This window comes from Corvus cornix, chromosome 11 (assembly GCF_000738735.6).
Source record: "Corvus cornix cornix isolate S_Up_H32 chromosome 11, ASM73873v5, whole genome shotgun sequence".
In the NCBI taxonomy this organism is placed as follows: Eukaryota; Metazoa; Chordata; class Aves; order Passeriformes; family Corvidae; genus Corvus; species Corvus cornix.
In genome coordinates this window covers 2688182-2712957 of record NC_046341.1, presented here as the reverse complement: position 1 = coordinate 2712957, position 24776 = coordinate 2688182, and the positions used below count along the sequence as shown (strand labels likewise).

The 24776-nt window shown below is 49.5% G+C and overlaps 2 protein-coding genes across 3 annotated transcripts; one reads left to right on the top strand and one right to left on the bottom strand.

The window, feature by feature from the left end:
- Nucleotides 1-1049: 1049 nt before the first annotated feature.
- Nucleotides 1050-3777, bottom strand: FOXC2 (forkhead box C2). The gene has a single exon (XM_039558620.1). It carries the CDS (start codon nucleotides 3431-3433, stop codon nucleotides 1964-1966), a length of 1470 nt encoding a protein of 489 aa, XP_039414554.1. The 5' UTR covers nucleotides 3434-3777; the 3' UTR covers nucleotides 1050-1963.
- A 7043-nt stretch (nucleotides 3778-10820) lies between these two features.
- MTHFSD (methenyltetrahydrofolate synthetase domain containing) lies at nucleotides 10821-24522 on the top strand. 2 transcript variants are annotated; one of them, XM_039558530.1, is made up of 7 exons: nucleotides 10821-10988; nucleotides 11595-11708; nucleotides 12416-12529; nucleotides 14218-14308; nucleotides 15082-15194; nucleotides 15406-15531; nucleotides 23301-24522. In XM_039558530.1, exons 1-7 carry the CDS (start codon nucleotides 10833-10835, stop codon nucleotides 23814-23816), a joined length of 1230 nt encoding a protein of 409 aa, XP_039414464.1. In that variant the 5' UTR covers nucleotides 10821-10832; the 3' UTR covers nucleotides 23817-24522. The 2 variants fall into 2 exon arrangements, with proteins under 2 accessions (XP_039414464.1, XP_039414465.1); XM_039558531.1 differs by lacking the exon at nucleotides 11595-11708 and adding an exon at nucleotides 11439-11552.
- The last annotated feature ends 254 nt before the right edge of the window (nucleotides 24523-24776 follow it).

The following is a 24776-nucleotide window of genomic DNA, read 5'->3' as shown; positions in this document are numbered from 1 at the left end:
CGAGAGTTTCGGTGCTTTTTGCCAACTTTCAAGCGCAGGCGAAATTTAAGCGGTCAAAACCAATTTAGATCATCGATTTGAACAGCCTGACGTGGGTATAACCCCAAAAAAAGGGCTACGGGGGGCACTGGAGGGCTGCGGGAGCTGGGGTGGGGGCACGGTTGGGAGTTATTCCCTGGAAATGCTGGATGGATGTGATTTTACAAGCTGGGAAAGGAGCCTGGCTCCAGTGAGCTGGGTTTGAAAAGTTTCAAAAACCTCCTAAACTCTGCTTCAGGCTTTGCCGGCATTCCCAGGCTTTCAGGATTGCTAAATCCTGTGTTTTGCCCTGGATTAAAGCTCCTCGGACAGGTTAAAGGATCATTTGGGAAAAACAAGAATATCTGGCAGTGCCCGGCCTTGCGAACAGGAGCTCAAATAGATAAAGGGAAGTTTAAAATCAGCCAATCCTTCAAACAAGAGAGCACTTCAAAACTGTGAAAGGATTCGCGAGTGAACTTTCCACCTTGTTTTTTAAGACGCCACAGCGAATCCGGGTTTAAGTGATCGCTCTCACTCCCGGGCACTCGGGATTCCTTTCAAGAAAAGCAAATAAATAAATAAAACGGATTTTTAGGGGGGGTTGTTTTCTGTCCTGGAAAGAGGCGGCTCCGGGCGCAGAGACGCCGAGCCCCGCGCAAGGGCCGCGCTCGCAAGGACGGGGCGAGAGGAGCAGAAATTCCCCTCCCTGTGCCTCTGTTTTCCCTGTTTTCCCCATCGGAGGCCGCGGAAAACTCCCTAAATTTCAAGGCGGCAGGGATTCGGGATTGAGGGGGCTCAGCCCCGGCTGCCCCCGAGGTGCTTTTCCTTCCCCCCCTCCCCAGCTGAACAATTCCGGCTCTTCACGTGAATTCAACCTTTTCTCCAAGAAAGAATCCTCAGAAACCTTCAGGAAAACGACTTTGTTTTAAAAACAACCAGCGCCGCGTTTTCTGCGTGAAGGAAAGGTGAAGGGAGAAAGAAAAAAACCTGCACGAAACCCCCAGTTTATACACAGAGAAGCGCCAGACTTGGAGCAGAAAAAACCAGCATGGATTTATTTTAAGGTAAGTACAACAATTAGGACCACATAAGACAAACGAACTTCGAAGCAGGTTAAAGCAAATAGTCCTTAGGAATGGTAAAGGTGAAATCTATGATACAAAACATCACACGTCGTAAATAATAATAAAAAAGTATCAGATACTTTGTCTATTTTTTTCCATTAAAAAAAAAATCCACCAGCAAAAAATAAATTATTTCCTCATCTTGCGAAAAGAACAGCTCTAAAAGGAAAGAAAATCTATTGCATAATTGTACACAGAAGAAGAAATCACTTGTCATTAATTTGGAAGTTAGGAACCGTTGGGCGAGACAAAAATAATCCAGTGAACTCAACTTTAAATATTATATTAATGGCTCTGAAAATCAGCCTGATTAGAAATCCACACATTTTTTACAGCACAACAGAGAACTTCAAAAATACCCAGGACATATATTTATATATATATTTATAAACTTTTTTTTTTTCCTTTTAAAACGTATAAATGGTCGTTGTGATATTGGTCCATAACTTATTTTTCTGAGACCCCCTATACTTTAGCATATAAAATTTGCCACTTTTAGATAGACATATATATATATAATTTTTTTAACCTTTTCCTTCTTTTTTTTCTTTTTTTTTTTTTTTTCCTTTTTCAAATGAGAGATCCCCCTTTTTCAAGTAAAACATACTTGTCCGGATTTAAGGAGGCCCAAAACGGGGCTTTTGGGATCTTAAAACTGTGGTGGCCACAAGGTTCATGGGGACGCTGTCATCTTTTTTTTCTGCGTTTGGTGTGGGTTTATTTCTCCCGATCATTTTTTCATAATTATTATTAATAATATTTTTTTAAGCTTTTTGTTTGTTTGTTTCGGATGGGCCTAGGCGGGGGGTGGCGGCTACTCAGTACTTAGTGCAGTCGTAGGAGTAGGGGGCGGCGTGGCGATATAGGGAGGGCGCGGATCTGTAGGGGATCTGACAGGCGGAGTTGCTGCTCACCTGGTGCTCGCTCAGCGCCGCGCTCTCCATCCCCAGCCGGTGCGACGTGAACATTTCCCGCACGTTGGGAAAAGTCTGCTGCTGAGAGCCAAAAGTGTGCCCGGGCAGGTGGCTCAGCTCAGCGCCGTGGTTGAGGTACCAGGAGGCCGGCGGCTGGCCCCCCGCCGCCCCTCCGCCTCCGCCGCCTCCGTGGGGATGCCCGGTGCCCAGCGCTCCGTCCTGCCCCGCGGGCAGGCTCAGCGTGCCGAGGGGCGACGGGGCGCCGGTGGGATGCTCGGCCAGCCCGTCCTCCAGCGGAGCGCACATGTGGCCCGGCCTGTCGCCGCTGTAGAGGCTCATGGCCCGCATGCTGCAGTGGTAGCTCCCACTAGTGTCCAGCGCCTGGCTGCACGCCGCGCTGTAGCCCGACGGCTGCCCCGCGGGGTAGCCCAGCGCCAGCCCGCCGCCCGTCCTGCCCGAGGCGGCACTCACCGGGCTCAGGTCCCCCGCGGGGGAAGTCCGCAGGGTCATGATGCTCTCCACGCTGAAGCCCGGCAGCCCGTTGCCGGCCGGGTGATGCTCGGGCAGCGATGCCTCCGGCGAGGCGGCGGCGGGGGGCGAGGCGGCGCTGCGGGGGCTGTCCCGCAGGGCCCCGCCGCTGGCCGGGCTCAGCGTCTCCACCTTGGTGATCACGGGCAGCTCGGGAGACGCCGTCTCGCTCTTGATCACCACCTTCTTCTCGGAGGCCGGCGCCGAGGCGGAGGAAGAGGAAGAGGAGGAGGAGGCTTCCTTAGGGAGGTCGGCGCCGGGCAGCCCGGGGGGCTTGGGCTGCTCCTTCAGCAGCCGTTCCCGGGCCTCCTCTTTCTCCTTGGAGACATCCTTCTTCTTGAAGCGTCTCCGGCGGCGCAGGAAGCTGCCGTTCTCGAACATGTTGTAGGAGTCGGGGTCCAGGGTCCAGTAGCTGCCCTTGCCCGGCTTCTTGTCGTCGCGGGGCACCTTGACGAAGCACTCGTTGAGGGAGAGGTTGTGGCGGATGCTGTTCTGCCAGCCCTGCTTGTTCTCTCGGTAGAAAGGGAAGCGGTCCATGATGAACTGGTAAATCCCATTGAGCGTGATCTTCTTGTCGGGGGCGTTCTGGATGGCCATGGTGATGAGGGCGATGTAGCTGTAAGGTGGCTTCACCAGGTCCTTGGGGGCGGTGGGTTGGTGCGGGTGGTAGGGGCCGTAGGAGCGCCCCATGCCCGCCGCGTACTGCTCGGCGTGGCCCGAGTAGACGCTCATGGGGTTGCCCATGCCGCCGTACGTCCCGGCCGCCCGGTAGTAATTCTGCTCGCTTAAATACGGCACCACTCCCAAAGCGTTGGGGTCCGAGACGGAGTAGCGAGCCTGCATCATGGAGAGGGGCTTCCCGCGGCCGGGCAGGCGAGGAGGAAGAGGAGGAGGGTGGAAGGGCCTCACCCCCGTCCGGGACCCCTCTGCGGAGAAGGGAGAGAGGGAGAGAGCGGGAGAGAGAGAGAGAGAGTCTCGGAGCCGAGCTCAATCCCAGCGTGTCCTCTAGCAGCGGCACCGCAGCGGCATCCTCCGGGTCGCCGGGGGCAGGGTGGTCTCTGGCGGCCTCTCCCTCCCTCTGTATGACTGTGATTCTTGTACACACGCCTACGGCCCGCGGCGGCGGCGGGCACTGCTGCGGGGAGCTGGGCTGGGGGGGCCTGTTCTCGCAGGAAAAGGGAATTTTAGAAAACAAAACAAAAACGAAGAATTTAAAAAAAAAAAAAAAATTGGAAAAAAAAAATTGAAAAAGAAAAAAGAAGAAAAAGCAGCCTTGCGGAAAACCCAGTCCTTGTCACAACAACGGCCCGAAGCGTTCCGGAGCCCCCGGAGGGGTGCGGGAGCCGCCGAGCTCCCTCCCGGCCGCGCTGCGCAGCTTCAAAACTCGCCCCGCGCCGCCGCCGCGCTTTTACTCCCCGCTGGCCCCGCCCCCGCCGCCGCCGCCAGCCAATGGGAGCGCGCGGTGCCGCGGCCGCAGCCAATGGGAGCGCGGGACGCGGCGGCGCTGGCGAGCGGCCCCGCGCGCGCCCCGGGCCGCGCCGCTCCGCTCCCGGGCCGCGCCGAGCCCCGCGCCGGGCACCCACAGCCCCCCTCCGCCCTGAGGTTTTAACGATTTGGCCCCAAAAAGAGCCCCGAGCCGAGCCGCCCCGGCCGGGGGATCTGCCCGCTGCCAGCGCCGCGGCCAACGGTGAAGTTTTGAAGCACTTTTTGCAGGCAGGTTGATGCCGGGGATGGCGGGAGCGGAGACACCGCGCTTGTTGCCCCGTAGTGCCGGTATCGCAATGTCCCTGTGCCGGGCAGCTCCTACGTTCGCCTTTTTAAATGTATTTAAGTGAAATTCCTCGGGAGAGGCCGCCGGGTCCGTCCCGAGGTGCTCGCCCGGTGGCGGTGACATCGCGGCGCGCCTCGGCCCCGGTGGCGCCGTCGCTGCGGGTTCAGAGGTTCTTCTGCCGCTTTGGGGAGTTTGGGGATATTTTATTATTATTAAAAAAAATCCAACAAAACCAACGATAAACAGAGAGCGCATTTAAGCGTCTATTTTTTTTTTCGTTCCGGGCGTTGAGGCGGATTTTCTTGTGCCTGTGAAATCCGCCCCTCTGCCTTCTCCCTAATGAGTTCATTAGAGGCAATCAGAGTGGGACAATTAGGGACGCATGGTGACCAAGTGTAAACTCAAGTGTTGGGGGAAAGCGCTGCGAATTGTTCTGTTCCACCCAAGAGAAAAGCGGATCTGCAGGGTGAAGGAACCAAGGTGAGGAACCAGCGATTTCCCCGCTCCGCAGGGAAAAAAAAATCAAAATATATTTATAATCAAAAATAGCGCTGCAAAATCGATTCGAGCCCGAAAAGACCAAGCTAAGGTTGAAATGAATTCGCTGTCACTTCGGCCGGGCTCCTTGCCGCCGCCTCCCCCGAGCCTGGCTGCTGCCGCTCTGATTCCTAAGCGGTGATTTTTTGGGTTTCTTACACTGTAATTCTGCCTTTCCCTCCTCGCAATTTGTGTGGTTTCGTAAGGCTTTAAACAAAGATATTTTTTTCCCCCAAAGTCGGGCTGGGATTTTGGCTGGCTGCTGAGACCAAGGGTCCCTTTCCCGCTCGCAGCCGGGGCGGTGGGACGAGACCGCAGCCGGCTCCGGCCGTGGGAACCCGGCGAGGCTGTTAATTACCGGAGATCTTCTTAATAAGAAAGGAAACGATTTTATGCGATAACTGAGGGGAGGGAAAAAAAATAAATTATGAGGCAGCTCCTCTACAAGGAGGGATGGTTAAAAATGATCTGCGATGGAAAAATGGATTGGGAAGTTTCTCCGGGCACTTCAAAACTGTTATTTCATTTTGATGGAAATAATTTGGAATGTTCGGGGAGGGTTTCATCCACCGAGAAAATGTCCGGGGATATTTTGTTTGTGAAAAAAAATAGTGAATTCAGCGAGATAAGCTGATAATTTTCATGTAAAGGTATGGTCATAAGAGAAAACTTTTATTTTTTTTTCTGGAATAATTTGAGAACGACTTCACACTTTTATGTTCGGTTTTCAAATAAATCATATTTCTCCTTACAACTTGGGCTGTGTCTTAGCGTACACAAGAACATGGGATTTCTTTAACGATATAAGTTTTTAAAATGCAGGAATTTTTAAATGCAGAGCTTGAGCAAAGCCACCCCTGCGGTGTCCCAGCGCTGTCCCTTCCTAGAAATATCGTTGATGGAATCTTACCTCCCCTCGGCTGAAAACTTTACCGAGATTAATTTCTACAGAACCCCCGGAAGCAGCAAAAGTTCTTTGCCTGCTGCAGCTGGGCACCGAGCAGAGACTGAACCAGCGGGCTCGGAAAAGCCCTAAAATTCGAATGGCTTGAAGAAGAAAAAAAAAACCGGCACTATGAAAAATACGCAGTTTCCAAACAGGGGAGCGCAGGGAGAGGAGGAGAGCGGGAGGTGCTTGGAAAAGCGGGATTCCCTCCGCGGGGCTCCCTTCGCCCGCTTCCCCGGGGGAGCCGCCGGTTTTCCTCTCGCAGCCTTTACCGGGCGCGTCGGGGGAGCTTTCGCAGCGCTCGGGGCGCTCCCGGGGCCGTTCCCGGGACTGTTCCCGGGGCCGTTCCCGGGACTGTTCTCGGGCTGTTCCCGGGGCTGTTCTCGGGCCGTTCCCGGGGCCGTTCCCGGGACTGTTCTCGGGCCGTTCCCGGGACTGTTCTCGGGCTGTTCCCGGGACTGTTCTCGGGCTGTTCCCGGAGCCGTTCCCGGAGCCGTTCCCGGGGCCGCTCCGGGCTCACCTGCCCGCGGGGGCTCCGCGCGGCGTGTGTCGCCCCCCGGGGGACACCGCGGGGACTGCAGCGCTCCCCGGCACCGCCCGGCCGGCCCGGGACGGGGACAGGACACGGGACAGAGATGGGGACAAATGAGAGACTGAGCGGGAAAAGGGGAAAGAGGGAGAAGTGTGGGAGAGAGGATGAGTGGAGAAAAGAAGGGGGCAGAGAGGAAAAGTAGGGAAGAAGGGAAGAAACAGCAAAGGAAAGTGAAATGAAGGAAGGAAGGAAGGAAGGAAGGAAGGAAGGAAGGAAGGAAGGAAGGAAGGAAGGAAGGAAGGAAGGAAGGAAGGAAGGAAGGAAGGAAGGAAGGAAGGAAGGAAGGAAGGAAGGAAGGAAGGAAGGAAGGAAGGAAGGAAGGAAGGAAGGAAGGAAGGAAGGAAGGAAGGAAGGAAGGAAGGAAGGAAGGAAGGAAGGAAGGAAGGAAGGAAGGAAGGAGGGAAGGAAGGAGGGAAGGAAGGAGGAAGGAAGGAGGAAGGAAGGAAGGAAGGAAGGAAGGAAGGAAGGAAGGAAGGAAGGAAGGAAGGAAGGAAGGAAGGAAGGAAGGAAGGAAGGAAGGAAGGAAGGAAGGAAGGAAGGAAGGAAGGAAGGAAGGAAGGAAGGAAGGAAGGAAGGAAGGAAGGAAGGAAGGAAGGAAGGAGGGAAGGAAGGAAGGAAGGAAGGAAGGAAGGAAGGAAGGAAGGAAGGAAGGAAGGAAGGAAGGAAGGAAGAGGAAGGAAGGAAGGAAGGAAGGAAGGAAGGAAGGAAGGAAGGAGGGAAGGAAGGAGGAAGGAAGGAAGGAAGGAAGGAGGAAGGAAGGAAGGAAGGAAGGAAGGAAGGAAGGAAGGAAGGAAGGAAGGAAGGAAGGAAGGAAGGAAGGAAGGAAGGAAGGAAGGAAGGAAGGAAGGAAGGAAGGAAGGAAGGAAGGAAGGAAGGAAGGAAGGAAGGAAGGAAGGAAGGAAGGAAGGAAGGAGGGAAGGAAGGAGGAGGGAAGGAAGAGGAAGGAAGGGAAGGAAGGAAGGAAGGAAGGAAGGAAGGAAGAAGGAAGGAAAGGAAGGAAGGAAGGAAGGAAGGAAGGAAGGAAGGAAGGAAGGAAGGAAGGAAGGAAGGAAGGAAGGAAGGAAGGAAGGAAAACGAAGACAAATAAAGGGAGAAAGAAGGAAAGGAGAGGAAAAGCATGAAAGAAAAACGAAAGGAGTGAGAGAGAAGGAGAGGGAGAAAAAGATTAAGAAAGAAGGAAGGAAGAAGAGAAAGAATGAAAGAAAGAGGAAGACAGAAATAAAGGAAGAAAGAATGAAAGAAGAAGAGAAAAAGCAAGAAAGAAGAGAGAAGGAAAGCAGGAAAGAGAACGAGAAAAAAAGGAAAAAAGATGGAGAGAGAGCAAGAAAGAGAGAAGAGCAAGGAAAAGAAGAAAGAAGGAAAGAAGGAAAGAAAGAAAGAAGGAAAGAGAGAAAGGCAGGCTCTGTCTGGCACCGGTGCAATCAAGACCCATTGATGCACATAAATTTTCCCCAGTTTTCCATCTGTACTGGTGAGCATCTGTACTGGAGAGGGCAGGAATCTCTGACTGCAGGGGGCTGATCCACACCAATTTTCCAGCAGCAGGAGCCATTGCTGTGCTCAAACTGGCCCAGACCTACCCCAGCTGCCCTAAGGTGCTTCCTTCACCAGGTTATTTCATAAGCACAACAATTCACTCACACACTCCTTATTCACACGTGGAAATCCACTTTACAGTGGCCCATAAACCAGTTTCTAGTACCTGACTATTGAAAACTTCATTAAAACCTCTTGCCTTTAAAATCTGTAGCCTAGTTTTAATTTTCAGTATTATTAAGCAGGGCATTATGGCTGGTTTAATGCTTCTTTCTGGGTGAATTTGGGCTGATTTTTGTGGCTGGCCTGGTGTGTTCAGCCTGCAGTTCCAAGGAGTGATTCCTACAGCACAAGATGTTTCTGCCTGCGTTTTTCCCAGGGTCTGGATTAATCTGATTCATATGTCCCTCCCTTTTTTTAGGTGTTTCCACAAACTGTGGGTGTTTCAAGCTGCGTTTCGTTTGTTTCAAAATCCCGGATCCTTTTTTAACCTCTTTCACTGAAATATTTGATTCAGCTTGGTAAAAATGGATTTTAGAAGTGGTTCAGGCACATCCAAAGCCTAATTTAATTTCTAAAGATGTGGTAGCTCTGTCTGCTTCCCAAGGAAAAGAGGCTTTCCCGTGCCATCCGTATGAGCTGCTCCAGGCTGCTGGAGCTGATGCTAAAGGCTGCAGTGACAGAAAAGACCCTGCAAAAGGAATTTGAAGCAAATTTCAGCCCTGTGGAGGCAAAAAAAAGAAAATTGAACCAGCAGAAAAGATGCCACCTGTCAGCAAACTCCCCATTTTTTTTAAGGCAAACTACCCTGATTTGTAGCAAACAGCTCAGGGACTCTTTTCTGGAAGCAAATCCACGGAAGGAACAGCTTTGCTGAGCATGGCTGGAGGGAGATGTAGGTGGTCTAGAAGGATCTCAGCCCTGCTTGGTTGTTAATGGATTCATTACCAGCACTGTTCTCCCTCCCTCGCTCTCCCTTCCTCACAGGGGGGGTGTTGGGGTGGAAACAAGTCCCAGCTGGGGTGGGGACTTTGGGTGATAGTGGACAGGCAGTGCTGGCACTCCCAGCCCAGCCCCAGCAGCGTAAATTGCTCACCCAAGGCCTGATCCCCAACTCCCCGCAGAGACGGCGAAGTCACTGGGAGTTTTCCGTGAGTAGGAAGTGCAGGAATGAGCTTCAAACATTTCGGCCCAGCTCCACATGGGTGGTCTGTTGTGCCTGGAAGGATTCCCACTGGCTCCAGCAGCACTCCGAGAGCGAGTGGAAAGGCTCTTCGCAAACCCCGTTGTAGGACCAGGACTCCAAACCTTTTATTTTATCTTATTTTGATGCTTACAAGTGAAAAGGTGAAGCCTCACCACAGCATTTATCCCAATGAGAGGAAAGATGTGTGCCAATGTCTTTACAAGCAGTTTGATGGGTGTTGAACTCTCTGGAATGGGTCTTCATGTCTCTGCTGACTTTGGGCAGCCGGTTGGGTGCAGAGCCCAGACAGTTTGGCTCCTGAAATAGCCAAGTGGGTCTGCACAAGCAGACCTTCTGAACTTCTGACCTTTGGGGTAAAATGCCAGGTTCTAGGGGGGATATGGGGCAGGCGGTTCGGGAAGGCTGCACCTTCCTGGTACCTCAGCCAAGGGGAAGGGAAGAGGGCAACGTGTGGCCGGGAGTTTGGGATAAAGGGAGGCTGCGCCCTCCGAAACCTCCAGAGAGAGAAAACCCCACTGGCATGTGCACAGTGGACTCTCTCCCTTCATTTTAATAAAGTTGCAGGACTCCTCTGTCTCCTTTCTGGACAAAAACCTCTGGCGTTTGTGGATTTTCCTGACACCAATATGCTGATATTAATCCAAATTTGGAAATCACTCAGCGCTGGAGGGGGAAAGACTCCTGAACTCCCTGAACTCAGCAGAGTCTTGGCCTTTGTGGGGAAAAAAAAAACCTCAGTTCAACAGTGAGAAAAGGAGTTTGCATCTGCCCAGCTCCGTCTGCAACTGTTCAGAGAGGAGCATCCGAATTTGTTCCGCTTTTTTGGGTTAGCACAGCCACAGTTGGCTCTGACGAGGATGAGGATCCACAGCATCCAAGCCAAGCGCAAACTCCAAGGACATTTCCCCCCTTCGCTGACACACTTTAAAATAAGCCTTCCTTGTTTCATTGTTCCCATGACCCCTCCATCCCACTGCGCTCAGGAATGTCGGGATTCTCAACGTCCTCCCTCTTCTTGGGATACTTGTTGAACACACTAATTCTATAAATAATAAATCATGCAAACAAATCATTTATTATTCTATTAAAGGCGAGCAAGAAGTGAACTTTCGGGAAGCCGGCAGTCTGGGAAACCCACGGAGAGGCTGGATATTGTTTTATTCACCACCAGCCAATTTTAAATGGAAAAATAATTAATGGGCAGGGGTTATTTTACAAAAAGCAGGGCGGGTTTTTACCCCCAGCCATAAGACATGATGGAAAGCCTGTGGTGTTTATATAATGCGGGCGGCAGTCTCACATTAACGGCCCAGCTCAGCCTTTTTTATGTTTAATTCCAGAAACAAGCGGGGCCCTGAGAGACCTTCCCTCACCTCGCCTCCCCCACTTCGCCTTCGAGGCGTTTTGACCCCTCAGTGCCGCCGTAGCGGCCGCGCGACGCGGAGGGGGCGTGGCCAGGGCGGAGGCTCCGCCTCTCGACTGGCGGGAGGGACGCGGCTGCAGTGACGTCACGGCTCGGAGGGGTGGGCGTGAGGCGTGGCGGTGACGTCACGGCCGCGGAGAGCGAAGGGGCGTGGGTGGCTGTGACGTCACGGCGCAGCGGAGGGAGCGGGAGGGGATGGCGGTGACGTCACGGCGGGGCGGGCGAGGGCGGCAATGGCGGGGCCGGGCCGCCGGCTCCCGGCGCTCGCAGGGCTCCCCTCAGGGGCCGCCTCCAAGTGGGAGATCCGGGAGAAGGTGTGGGAGCACCTGGAGGCCTCCGGGCTGGCCGAGTTCCCGCGGCCCGTGCACGGCCGCATCCCCAACTTCAAGGTACGGCGGCTGCCGGCGCTGGGCCGCCTCCTCCTGCTGCTCCTTCCCTCACCCGCCTCGGGTCCCGCCCGCTCTGCAGCCCGCAGCCCAGGCCCGGAGGGGCCCCCAGGCCCCCCCAGTTCCCCCCCAGTTCCCCGGGCCAGCGCCCTGCAGCCCTCGAAGGAAAGAAAACAAAACTGCCTTGTGAGTTATAGAATCCCTCAATGGTTCGGTTGGAAGGAACCTTAAAGCTCGTCCCATTCCTGCCGTGGGCAGGGACACCTTCCATTATCCCAGGTTGCTTCAAGCTCCATCCAGCCTGGCCTTGGACATTTCCAGGGATTAACAGGAAATTAACAGCCCCTCAATTAAAATCTGCAGAAATCAGCCTCCCTAGAGGGTGAAAGGTGATCAACTGCCCATCTCTGCTGTGGGCTCCTCGATGATAACACTGATATTTTATGCAAACAGGGTGCCCCCCATGCTGCCACGAGGCTTCTGGGCTTGCAGGAGTTCCAGGCTGCCCGGACAGTAAAAATAAACCCCGATGCTCCCCAGAGGAACGCTCGCTTCCTAACGCTGGAAGTAAGTGCAAACATTCTCCTCTTGGTTCCTTCCCTCTCTCAGGGCTCTCTCCAGGCCTGCTGCTCCCTTAGGGAGCTGGATGTGTTCAGCAGAGCACGGGAGCTGAAGGTGGATCCTGACAAACCTCTGGAAGGTGCCCGGCTGGCGGCTCTGCAGGTAACGGCACCTCGGCACCCCGAGGAGGAGCTGGGAGGGGACAGCAGTGCCTGGCAGCATCTCAGCAACACCTGGCACTGCATCTTCAAGAGTTCTTGTGTGTAGCTCGTTTGTGGACTTTGGATCAATAGGTGTCATGGGATGGTTTGGGTTGGAAGGGATTTTAAAGATAATTCAGTTCTAGCCCCTGCTATGGGCAGGGACACCTTCCACTATCCCAGGTTGCTCCAAGCCCCATCCAACCTGGCCTTGGACACTTCCAGGGATCCAGGGGCAGCCACAGCTTCTCTGGGCACCCTGTGCCAGGGCCTGCCCACCCTCACAGGGAGGAATTTCTCCCTAATATCCACTCTATTCTCCCCTAATATCCACTCTGTTCTCTCTTAATATCCAATCTGACCCTGCCCTCTGTCAGTGGGAAGCCATTATCACTTATAAAGCTAATTAGAGACATAGCTTTAAAGGGAGGGGTGTCTTTAAAGCTCTGTCCCTAAATATCTTCAAATGTATGTCTTACCTTTTATTTCTTCAATAAATCTTTTAATGGATTTTTTCCCATATTGGAGGGAATTAATGTACAAGCACTACACAATCAACAACGCTAACTGCAACGTAACAAATTAAATGTTTGGCCATGTAGTTTTTAACTGTGTGACAGTAAAAATATTTCTTTAGTGTAAAATGAACCTTTTCCTGTGGTTCCCCAGGCAAGGAAGACTTTGCTGGTTCCCACACCACGTCTGAGGACTGGGCTGTTCAATAGGATTGTTCCTCCTCCAGGTGCAACCAAGGAGGTCCTGAGAAAATGTGCCACGTCTCAGGTAGGAGTGAGGGATCAGGGAGGGCTGAATTTACCTGTGGGACACTGTGGTGTTAGGATGGACTAGCTGGAAGTTGGAAAACCTGAAATATCTTCCTGTTAGGATGTTATTCCTGGGTTTTGTGCACACGACTGCCATTAATCATTTTTAAGTCAGGAGAAAATTTATTTTCTCAGTGTTTTTTGGAAAATCATGAGCAGCTTGAGGTGAGTTAGATCTTTATTCATGCTCCTACATTCTGCAGTTTTGAGCTGCTGAAGCCTCTGAGAAATATTTTAGTGCTCACAGTTTTTTGCATAATCTCAGTAGAATGTTAGGTGCTACCAGGTAGGAAAGATGAGGTTTCTCTGGAATACAACATCCAAAGGAACACGAATTGTGGCATTTGCAGGCAGTGAGGCCCAGACACGTGGTGAGGTTTGGGTTTGCAGCGCGGTCTCTTGCTGCCCTCTCGTGTTACAATCTCACGCTGTACAGCTGAAGGCTTTTGCCAGAGAAACCTGGCAGGTTTTATACCCATCTTTATGCTAGGAAAACCCAACTGGTACACAATGAATAGCTCACTATATCGATTTATTTCCTCCTTAATCTCCTGCGAAAGGCAATAAAGTTCTGCAGTAACCCCATAAACAACTGAGCTTGTAAATGGCTGGTAATTAGTAGTGACTTTCTTTGTTGGAAGTTCTATTGGAGTCATTAACTAATTAAGCTGTTCAGGGTTGAAGAGCACTTTTGAAAGAGACCTTTCTCTTGGCCTGCTGTCTGATCTGGGATCTTACCACTATGTGTCTGGTTTTTCCCCCAACCCACTAATGAAAAAATGCTGTTGGCAGTTTGTATTTACACAGCGCTGTGCAAACAATCCTTACCACACTGCTGGGAGGTGCCTGACGGGCATTATTGCTGATAGGCAGCCCCAAATAACTCAACTTTTGGGCTCTGTGCTCTGCACAGAAAAAGTTTGGCTCTTTATTGTGATTTTAATATTGGTAATTTATACTTAGCACGAAGTTGGGTTGGTGTGAGGAGCATTTACATTGTGCTGTACACATATATTAAGATCACAAGATATCTCTTTAAAAGTTCTAAACCCCTGATCTTTAAAAGCACAAATAAACATAATTTTTAATTTCTGCAATCTGGACAGAATTTTGGGAACAGATTGAAGAGGGGTGGGTGGGGTTGAGCAGGGTAGAAGAAAAATCATTGTGTCACTTTGTGTAACTTCAGGTTTCTTTGTGCTGTAGCTGTCTGTGTCTAAGTTAACTTTGTGATTTGTGTGTGAGAATTAAACCAAGCATTTGTAATGCTCTGGTATTCCTAAAATTAGTAGTAGGATAAAGAAGGGTAGATAGGAAGTGTCACTTGCCCTCATTTTTAGGAATAGATTTCCAAAAAAGTGTTTCAAAATATCAGGTTTTGACCCTAAATAAATAACCTTGCTTATAAAAGTGCCCACCTCCCTCAGCTCTCCTTGCAGTGTGCCAAAATTCTTGTCACTGTAGTAGGGAATCTATTCTAGGATTCCCTAGGGGATAACTTCCCAGACATGTACAGCGTGGCTATACATGGAAGAGACACTTTGAAACGTGGGGATTTACTTGGATTTATCGAAATATCCTGGATTTCTGCCTCGGTGCTTGGAAGACTGTGCACTCTGCAAACCTCCAAGGCTGTTTTTCCTGCAGGGTGTAAAGGAATACAGCGTGCCTGTGGGGCTGGATGGGAAAGCACAAGTGGACCTGGTTGTTGTAGGATCAGTGGCTGTCTCTGAAAAAGGTAAGGAAGAACTTCCAGCAGAAGGGTCCCAATCCCAATCCAGTGTCAGTAAGGCTACACCACGTGGCAGAGACAGATTTATCCTTGGAGCTGAATTGTGGTCTTGGGTTCTGCCTCCGTGTGTGACAAATCCCTGCTTCCAATCCAAGCAGGAAGCAGCAATGCCTCCAGGATGTGGTAGGCACACAGCAGTGTGGGTCAGAGCATGTTTTGGCCTTCAGGAGAACTATTAAGGCGAGCAATTATTTTTGTTTTAAAAGAATCCAAGCAGGCTCCCTGGTCAGAGATCTGCTCTGCTCACACGGGGTGTGTGAAAGGACATGTATTAGACCTGCTGATTCAGTACCTATTTGGGGATCAGATTTTGCATTTTCTAGTATTTTGGAAACCTGCTAGTGCTGAAAAATTTTCCACTGACTTTATCCCTTGCCTAAAATAACACAGTTTTTATGTGTGACCCAGACTCCTCTTTACCCACATTAACCTGTGTTGGACATGAATAGAAGGTTCTAAATACAATGGCTAAACAAGCTGCTGTGTTAACTGCATCAAGTTTGTTTATTCAGAATGGGAAGCTTCTGGGATCTTTTAGGAGTCGTTGAAATTGATGTTTTATTTCATTTCAGTGCTGATTTCAAGGAAAGTTGCATTCTGTGAGAGATGCTGACCTGATTTTTTCCACAGTTACAACTTGCAGGCTGCTCAGTTAATTACATGATTTTAACAATTTTCTGCTCTGCTGTTTGTTTTTTTTCCACTTTTCTGTGCTTTAGGCTGGAGAATTGGCAAAGGGGAAGGTTATGCAGACATGGAATATGCAATGATGGTGTCCATGGGTGCAGTGCAGGAGGACACACCCGTAGTTACCATCGTGCACGACTGCCAGGTGAGCTCAGATGTTCAAATGTCCCCTCTCCAGTGGGGAAGGAACTCTGTGACACTTCCTGCTCTGTCTGGAGAGGAGACATGGAATGATGTTGGTTTGGCATCTTTATTCCCATTGTCTTTGATGGATTTTCATGTGACAAGACATCAGGAATGGGGCACAGTTTTAGGGGGTTTGTTTTTAGCTACTTAACCAAATCTCTTCCTTGTAGGTGCTTGACATAGCAGAGGAGCTCCTGGATGATCATGATTTAACTGTGGATTACATCCTCACTCCAACAAGGACTATCCAGACTAACTGCAAACGACCAAAACCTCAGGGAATAATGTGGCACAAGGCAAGTTAAATCTTAATTCAAGTTAAATCTTAAACCTCTGCTGCTGGTGGCTTACTGGTACCAATAATCTGCTGATAAACCCCTCCATTTTTATATATAAACACATTTTTTTATGTTTATAAAAATACTTGGGAAAAGAACAAATATGTTTGTCAGGTGAAACAAAACAGCAGCATCTGTGTGCAGTGGAGTTTAAGTGGCAATGGTGATGAGGAGAAATATTTCCCTGGAGCTGAGGTTGCTGTAGCCAATGGATTATCAAGTGGTGGCTGCCCCATCCCTGGAAGTGTCCAAGGCCAGACTTGATGGGTTTGGAGCAACTTGGGATAGTGGGAAGTGTCCCAAGGGGTTGGAACTGTACAATATGTGCTCCTCTGTGAAAGGAAAGCACAACCTGCTGGTGGTACATCCCTGTTTCTGTAGTGGATTTACTTTCCAGGGATAAATCTGTGGCTGGAACTCGTTTTCAGGTGGAAGAACAGTGACTTTAAACATGAATCTTTATTTATTAAGAGCTCCTCTATTATGAATTTGGCCTTTCCCCCTTCCCAGGGTCAGAAACTTCCTCAGCTTCCCAAGTGGTTTCAGAAAAGCCTTCAGTGAATTGTTTTACTGGAGGTTCCTGCTGGGAAAACTTTGTGTCATTGGATTTTCACTCCTAAAATGTTCCAGTTAGGGAGCAGACACAATCCTGCATGGGTGAGTACAGTAGGAATGCTGAAATGAGGAATTGTGCGCCCACATCTTGCAGAAACCGAGGAATTCTAAGGGAATACTCCTAAGGAAATCAAAAGTTGTTTGTTAAAAGTCACCAACCAGCAAAGAGAGTTAAATTTCTTTAGGTAATGTATCTACAACAAACAAATTCTAGCCAGGGCTATTTTTATTCCAATGGTGGGAGAGCATTTTACCCTGCCTGTGGTTGAGGATTTGAGGTTATAAATAAATAAATAACAGCTCTGTCTGTCCAAGTGCATTTTTTCCATTGAATTATTTTTGAATTGTAATTTTTTTTTAGGATATTATTGAATGTAATTGTGTTGAAGGCCTACCCCTTGTGGTCCATCCATCTTGCCAACATACTTTTGATCAGTTTGTCTGTCTTGGTGTCAGACTTCTCAGTAAGTGGCCCTGCTAACACTTTTTTTATTTCTTTTTCTGTGCCTTTAGAAGAAACTGAATTTTCTACAGCTTTCACTGAGAATGGAGCACATGATTGACCCTTTATTTGAATATTTGAATATTTGAATGTTGATTTAACACCTCAAGCTGGGTTTGGCTGTTCTTTGGAGCACATGTGGGTGAAATAGGAATATTGGAGCAGACCAGGCAGAGCAGGGATAATCATCACTTTTCTGTCTTTTTTGGAACCAGAACAAGGTGTGGTGTCTATATGAAGAAGAAATTACCATTATTCCCCAGGGAAATGAGTGACATTTATTTTGTTTGTGCCTGTGGTGGTAGCTGGATGTTCAGCTCTTGCACAGAGGGGTTTGGAGGTGGGAGGTCTGGTTAATCACCAGGGTGTGAAAAGGGCAGGATTTGATAGGGGCTATTTAAGTGTTTGTCCTTTGGATTTTCCTGGCTACTTCTCCATCATTTTCTCTTCATCCTTTTCTCCTTCAAATCCTGGCTTTGCTGGTGCATTCCTGTCACTCAGAGCAAAACTAAATGAACCAAGAGGCAGTGAGTAAATAAATCATCCACTTCTAAATACGGGGTTTTGTCAACACAAAGTAGCTTAACTTCATTGTGAAGGTGTGTGAGGTGGAAAACACATTGTAAAAAAAGTTGATCCTTGGGGAACAGGGCTGGATCAGGCCAGGACAATGTTTAGGAACTGGAATTCCAGGTGTTTGCAAACATGGGATTATAGCTGAGGGTTGCTGTCAGGATGTGCTGTCAGGATGAGCAGGCAGTAATACACTGTTTGCAGCTCCAGAGGGAAGGAGGTGCTCTCCCAGCAAACAAATCCATGGCTCCAGGCTCCATTTCCATGCTGGAGGAGGTGCTGCATTTTCCTGGGGTGCTCTGGTGTGTTCTGTACTGTTTAAAGACTGCAAGGAAGTGGAAGAGCCACAATATTATCAATACTAAAGGATCATTACCAACATCAGCACAAAGCACTCCAGAGACACTTCTAAATCCACAGTCAGTGCTGGGGGCTGTTTGTGGCACGTTTTGCACCTCTGAGGGCAGAGTTTTGGGACATCAGTATGAGTTACTGGAGGACAGCAAGAGCTGCTGAGAGCTGAGCACTCTGGAAAATTTTATTTGGATGCCAGCTTGGAATTATTTGGCTTCATCTGTCTTGAAAATCTAACCCATTGTTTCTGGGAACTCTAAATTCATGAAACTGCTTGCTTTTTCATTTAAGATTTTCTATGGGTGACTGTGATCTTTATCTGGGACACTGGCTATTATATTTGTCCCAATTATCGAGTTATTTGTGCTGTGCTTATTTTAAATTGAAACTATACAGACAAATTAAAATATTTGGGTTCATGAAGAGGGAAATTAGAGTAGTTGGTGGAAAAATCACTGTATTCTAGCAAGCATTTCCTTCTGGCTTTGAAATCATTCTTCTGCTGAGAATTTTATAGCAGCAGGAAAAGATTTTTCCTGAAATGAAATTAACTGGGGGGGAATCCCTGGGTCTAATGCTGAAATAATGGCAGAGATGGAAACCTTCTGATAACAGCTTTGATTGGGGTCTGTGACAGAATATTTGGAAAGGAAAGCTCAAAAAAATGCACCCATCCAAGCTGGCAAATCCTTTGGCAGAAGGAAATTGCAGTCTGTGTAGCCAAGGGTTGGTTTTGTTGTGTTTTTTGGGACAGTGGGAGCAGGGAGTGCTTCCACACGTGGTTACACATCTCCACACCTTCGCAGAGCTGACCCTCACTGCAGAGTCCACGGAATGCAGCTTCCACGGATGGATTCCAAATGTGGCTTGCATAAGTTTCTCCTGAGGGACACCAGCAGACTCCACGGGCTGCCAGCTCCCAGAAATATGCCCTTGGATTGTGTGCACATATTTGGACATTTTGTGCAAATGAATGATAAAATGTTCAACTGTGCTGGCCTTGCTGTCCTGGCCTTGTCTGTGCCTTCAATCCCTGTTTGCTCAGTGCTCCTGGAAACAAGGACAACAACAGGAAAAGTGGGGTCAGTCCTGGAGGTCAGAGCCAAAAATGAACCCTTCAAACACCTTCTGCCCACCTGCTTGGAAGGGCTGATGGATCTGCAGCACAGGAGATGTTTGGTAGTGTTTGCAGCCTGTCAGGGCAGCAGCATCAGCCTCAGAATCGTGGAATGGTTTGGGTTGGAAGGGATTTTAAAGATAATCTCATTCCACCCCCCTGCCAGGCACAGGCACACCTTCCACTATCCCAGGCTGCTCCAAGCCCCGTCCAGCCTGGCCTTGGACACTTCCAGGGATCCAGGGGCAGCCCCAGCTTCTCTGGGCACCCTGTGCCAGGGCCTGCCCACCCTTACAGGGAAGAATTTCTTCTGTATATCTGAACTAAATTTTCCCCTCTTTCATTTTGAGGCCATTCCCCCTTGTCCTGTCTCTGCTGAGCAGTCCCTCTCCAGCTTCCTTGCAGCCCATTCAGATCCTGGAGGCTGCTGTGGTATCTCCAGGCTGAACAGCTCCAGCTTCCTCAGCCTGTCCCCACAGGGAAGGTGTTCCAGTCCTCCTACCAACTTGGTGGCCTCCTCTGGTCTTGATCCAACATTCCATGTCTTTCTTATGCTGGGGACACCAGAGCTGTGCACAGAATTCCAGGTGGGGACAAGATCCATGTGTTCCTGTGTCAGTGAGATGAGGAGCTGTGGGAAGCAGAATGAAATAGCAGGAGAAGCACACCCTCCAATCCAATCCAATCCAATTCCAGTCTGCCCTTCCCTGTCTGCCTGACTCCAGGATTGCAGTACTTCCAGGGAAATCACAGCACTGTTTGCCTTGGCCTGGGCTGGCTCAGGGGTCAGCATTACTCACTCTGGCAGGACAAACACATCCTTCATTCTCCCCAGCAGAGTATTGAGCGTGGCTCCGATCACAGCTGTGGGGGAGCAGAGGGTGAAGAGAGCCCTGGTGTTCCACAGGGATGCTGCAGGAGTCCATCTGCCACCACGTTTTGGGATGAAACCAGGTGTTATAGGAATGGGTGCTGTGGCTTAAGTGCTGGGAGATTTGTGTTGGCACTCAGCATCCAGGATTTTTTTCCTCAGGTTTCTGTCAGAAAGGGGCCACATTTCCCTCCTCAGCTCCTTTCCCAGTAATTGTGTGCCAGAAGAATTTATCCAGCCTGCTGTCCTCTTTCCCTAAGGCTCTCCCAGCCATGGCAGGGAGTAGGCAGGATTACTAAATGATTAATTGCCTTTGGTGGAGTTATTTTTAACCCAAATCACTTCAGAGTTTATGGCACAGACCCACGAGCTCTTCTGTTGGCCAGCCCCGGAGGGCTGAAGTGTGGAACTGCTCTGGGAATTGGTGGCCAAGGGATAATGGGAAACTTCTTCAGCTTTGGTTTCACTACCAAAGCTAAATCCCAACACTCAATCTGAAGTTTAAAAACATCAATAAGTGGTTTGACCTTGACTTTGTAGGGATGGGGAAAGCTTCCAGTGCTGGGTTTGCCCATGTCCATATAGCTGGATCAGCCAGACTCGAGGTGGAATGTCCCTTAGATCCTGGCTTAGCCTAAAGCAGTAGGTAGGGATAGGGACAGGGATAGGAATAGGGATAGGCAAGGCTGGGGAAGACTGACCATCCAGCACAGCATCCAGAAGTGTGCAGCTTGTTTGAAAGAGAGGAGGAATATCTTTGGCCTCTTTCCACATGGAAATAAATCATTGCAATCCTCCGCAGCTCACAGGACAAAAGGAACTTTTTGCATGATTGTAATGAGCAACACATTGTACTAGCACAGGGTTCTTTTGTTTGCTCTTTTGCAACAGAGCAGAACAAGCTTTTTCCTCTCCCCTGCCACCCTCTGCCCCCTTTGCCCTTTTAGTTCTCACGCCAAAACCCAATGGATTTGTCTGTTGAATTGAAACCCCAAACTGAGTTTCTGCCTTTCCTTGGCATAAAAGTGTGAGAAAATAGGGAAGGGTTTAGAAGGTTTGGCCCAGCTCAAATATTCTCCTAGACCCCAGAGAAGAAAAACCCTTCAGGTAAATCCTGAGTGTCTCTTGTGACAGGAGGGTGTCAGCTGGCAGTGTCAGAACTTGTCTCATGTTTTTTACAAGTGTTTCCTAATAGAAAAATACGCAAGTCCTGGATCAGCTGCCTTTGGTGCTTTGGTGCTGTGAAGGTTTGTTACTGTTGTGTCTGCACAGGCTGGATTTTAAGGCAATGACAGAATCACTTCATGGTGGTGTTTGACCAGACCTTTAAAGGAAACAGTTCATAGCCCTTACAAAAATCACAGAATCACTGAGGTTGGGAAAAACCTCCAAAATCATCAAGTCCAACCTGTGACTGATCACCCAGAGCAGAGCACTGAGAGCCCCATCCAGTTGTTCCTTGGATTCCTCTAGGATGGGGACTCCACCACCTCCCTGGGCAGTAATTCCAATGTCTAATCCCCCTTTCTGTGCAGAAATTACTCCTAAAACATAAATGCTGTTGTCACTGCATCTTCCTGAGGTTGCCAGGAGCCTGAAACAGTAGCTCCAAGAGCTCCAGACTGATGCCAAAATCTGCTTAGTGAGAGGAGATGCCTTGTGGAAGTCAGAGATTGTGCTGTTCCCTGGATGATCTAAATCCTGCCCTTGGATTGTCCTTGAAAGCCTGGGAATTCCAGAGTTTCTCCTCTCAGTGCCCATCTCAGATTGCCCTAATCTACAAAACCCTGAGGGTATGCCCTTGGTAGCATTTCCCTTTCGAACCAAACACCCAGCCCATGCCATGGCAACTGAGTTTAATTTGGGGATGAAAGGAGCTGTTCTTGGGAAGAGGCTGAGGTGGTGCTTTGGGCCCAGGAGTGATTGGTTGCATGAGAACAGAAAAATGTTTTTCTTGTTTGGTTTAATTAGCACGGAGCTTGCATTTCACATTGAAATTTGACAGAGGACAGCAAATGTTCTTAATTGTTGGCCAGTACAATCAGAGATCCTTCAGCCCTTGGTTTGATGTTGTATCACTCAGGGAAGGAGAGTTTGCTGTCAAACACAGCAGTTGGAATTCTTGGCTGAGAAAAACAAATCAGCCCCAGAATCCACAGAGCAATAACTCTGTAAAATCTGAACGTGATCTGCACCTTTCTGAGTGTGGAGGCTCCTGGAGCCCCAGAGCAAGGCCTTGCTGTTTGGTGTTGTGTTAGCAGATCTAGGACAGGCTTTATGGAAATTATATTTTTATTTAATTCCAGCCTGAAATAAAACCTGCTTGTTTGCTCTTCAGAAGATGAGCCCTGGAAACATTAAGAGAATTCTGTTGAGTGACTTTGCTGTCATCTAATCCTGACATTGCCTTCATTGCTTGGCTTTTCCTCGAGTCACTGCAGAGCTGGGCTCCTGTCCCCAGAGAGCTGTGCTTGACGTTGTGCAGATCCAGACTGGCTGTGACTGTAACTGGAGGAGCAGGAATTCAGAGGCTCTGGGATGAGTGAGGTCTGAGCTGGGAGATCTGCAGGCATGTGCTGGGTGGGATGTGCTGCTGCTGGTCCAGTCGAGCGTGCTGAGGGTGGTACCCTGCTAGAGTGGCTCACTCACATTCTGGGCTACTAGCCTGGGTCTCTGCTAGCTCAGGCATCGCTTCCCCAGGCTCTGTTTTGCTCCCTAAATTTCAGCATTGGATCTGGAGTTGATGGATGTTGGGCTTGTCCAGCAGCCAAGCAGGAATTCCTCCTCCTTCCAAGCGCAGTGTGCAAGCCAGGAGCTCGACCACATTAGCTGGGGAACCACTGCATTTCCTGCCAGTCTCTGAGTGCAGCCTGGGGCATCTCATGCCTCACATGGATGGGGTTCAGCTGTTGAAAGGAGGAGCCCTTCCAGAAAAGCTCCTTGGGAACTGGGCATGGATGGATGGATGGAAGGAAGGAATAACGGGCTCACAGTGTGAAGTGCAGTGTCCGAGTGCTTCCGTTCCCCGCTCCAGCCCAGCAGATCCATGTGGGATCTGAGGAGCTGTGGGTGGTGTGTGAGGTCGGATGGCACAGAGGGGATGTGCCCCAAGCAGGGAATGTGCCTCCAGCTGGGCCCACATCCATAGGAACCCTGCTCCAAGGCACGCTCCCGCTGCAGCTCCCACCATTGTGTGACCCAGCCCGTGGGATATCCTGTTCTGGGGGAAGAGAGCACCAGGAGCTCTGCAGAATGGAAGTGTCTGATGGATTGGGTTGGATTGTGCCAGAGCAGGGGATTATGTAGGATTCTGCCAGAGCAGGAGCACAGGCCCTCGGTCAAAGCAAACACAGAGGGAGAACAAGGAGAATGCGGATCTGAAAGCACTGGGATAAATAAATGTCAAATTGGAATAGTCCTGACTTTGGTTGGGATTTGCCCGCTGGATCCACATTGTGCTGCTCGCTTCAAGAGTCACTAATGTTTATTTTTGTCCTGCAGTGTGTATTTAGGGAGAGACTTCCCAATCAGGCTAGCAATTAGGAGCATTTGGAATGCTCTGGCACTCTGCATGGCAGCAGGATAATAAGGTTCCTCTCTTTTTTATGGCACAAATGAGCCCTGATGCTCATCATCTTTTTCTGGAAGGCGAGAAATCCTTTTATAATTACTACATCCATCTTCCTCCTTTTTAGGTCAGCTCTGAGATGCTGGGAAAAATCCCCATCCTAAAGACTCTTCGATCCAGGGAGAAGCAGGCTGGCAAGGATGTCACCCTCCAAGATGAACACCCAGCCTTGGCAAACACCAACAGAGCAGCACTTTCAAACAAGAAGGTGATGCCTGCAAATACCCAACCACGAGCTGCTCCAGGCTCAGCTCCAGTGGGACAATCCCATGTGGAAAGTGATCCTGTAAATCCCAGATTAGAGGGATCCGACACAATCACCACTGTGTATGTGGGGAACTTGCCTGGCAGCCTGAGAGTGAGCGAGCTGAAAAGTGCTCTGAGGGAATTCCAGGTGATTCCTGTGCGACTGAACTGGCAGGGAGCACAGCACAGGGCGTTCCTGGAGTACAGGGATAAAGGAACTGCAGACAGAGCCGTGTCCTCCTTGCAAGGCCTGAGCCTTGGGGGCAACACTCTGAGAGTGGAGCTGGCCAAGAGCCAGAGGAACAAAGGGCAAGGAGAAATCAATAGTCACAAATGAGTAGGGAGGAGAAAAACAACAGAAAAATAAAGGTGTTTTCATTATTTTGTGAGAAGCCAACCTGAGGTTTCAAGGTTTTTTGTAACCCTGAGGTTTCTGCAGGTAAAAAAAAACAAATTTCTGCACAACTTTCCTCACTCCTGCAGTTGGGCATGCAAAGGTTTTGTCCCCACAGGTGACAGAGGAGCCATTTCTCTCTAAACAGTTGCCCACAAAGTACCCACACTCTGGTTTTGGTGCTCTTTGGTGTTTTTGTTAAGCCTGGCTTAAAGCCCTGCCCCTTGGCACCTGCAGTAAGGTGGTTACAGTCAGTCATTGAAGGTTAGACCTGCCCATTTATACCTGTGAGGTTAAAAGCCAGCAGCAGGAAATCTGTCCTAAAGGTTACAATTCTGTTTACTGAAAAATGGGCTTTGCTTGTTGGGATTTGTAATTTTATTTTTTATAAAAATGTCCAGGCAGAGAGAGATTGTCCTTTTTGTGCCTTGAGGAGTGGCTGTGGGAACGCTGGCTTAGTTCCAGTCTTAGTAAAAGCTGTGATCATCAGGTGGGAGAGATATCTCAGTTTTTTGCTAAATCAGCCCTTGGAAAACCTTACATTTCTTATTTCAGTGTGGCAGAGGAAAGCAAAGCCCAGTTTCCTCTGCTTTTCCCCAAAACTGCCTTTCTGATGGATCAGATAATTATAAAATAGCTGCTTTTCCTGGTTGTCTCCTACAGTGTGATTCCTTTGCCTCTGTGAAATTATATTAATTATTGGAGTGGAAATGAAAAGCAGGCACACCATGGTCAAAACTCGTTGGTGCTTAGTCTGGCATGGAATTCTTTGGGAATTTGCTGGACATTGTAGCAGGTCTTGTTCCTCTGTGCCTTTGTCACAATCCCTGTGGCTCTTCCACAACATCAGCGATGAGGGTGAGCCAGCACCACACAACTGCTCCAGGTGAAAGTGCTCCCAGG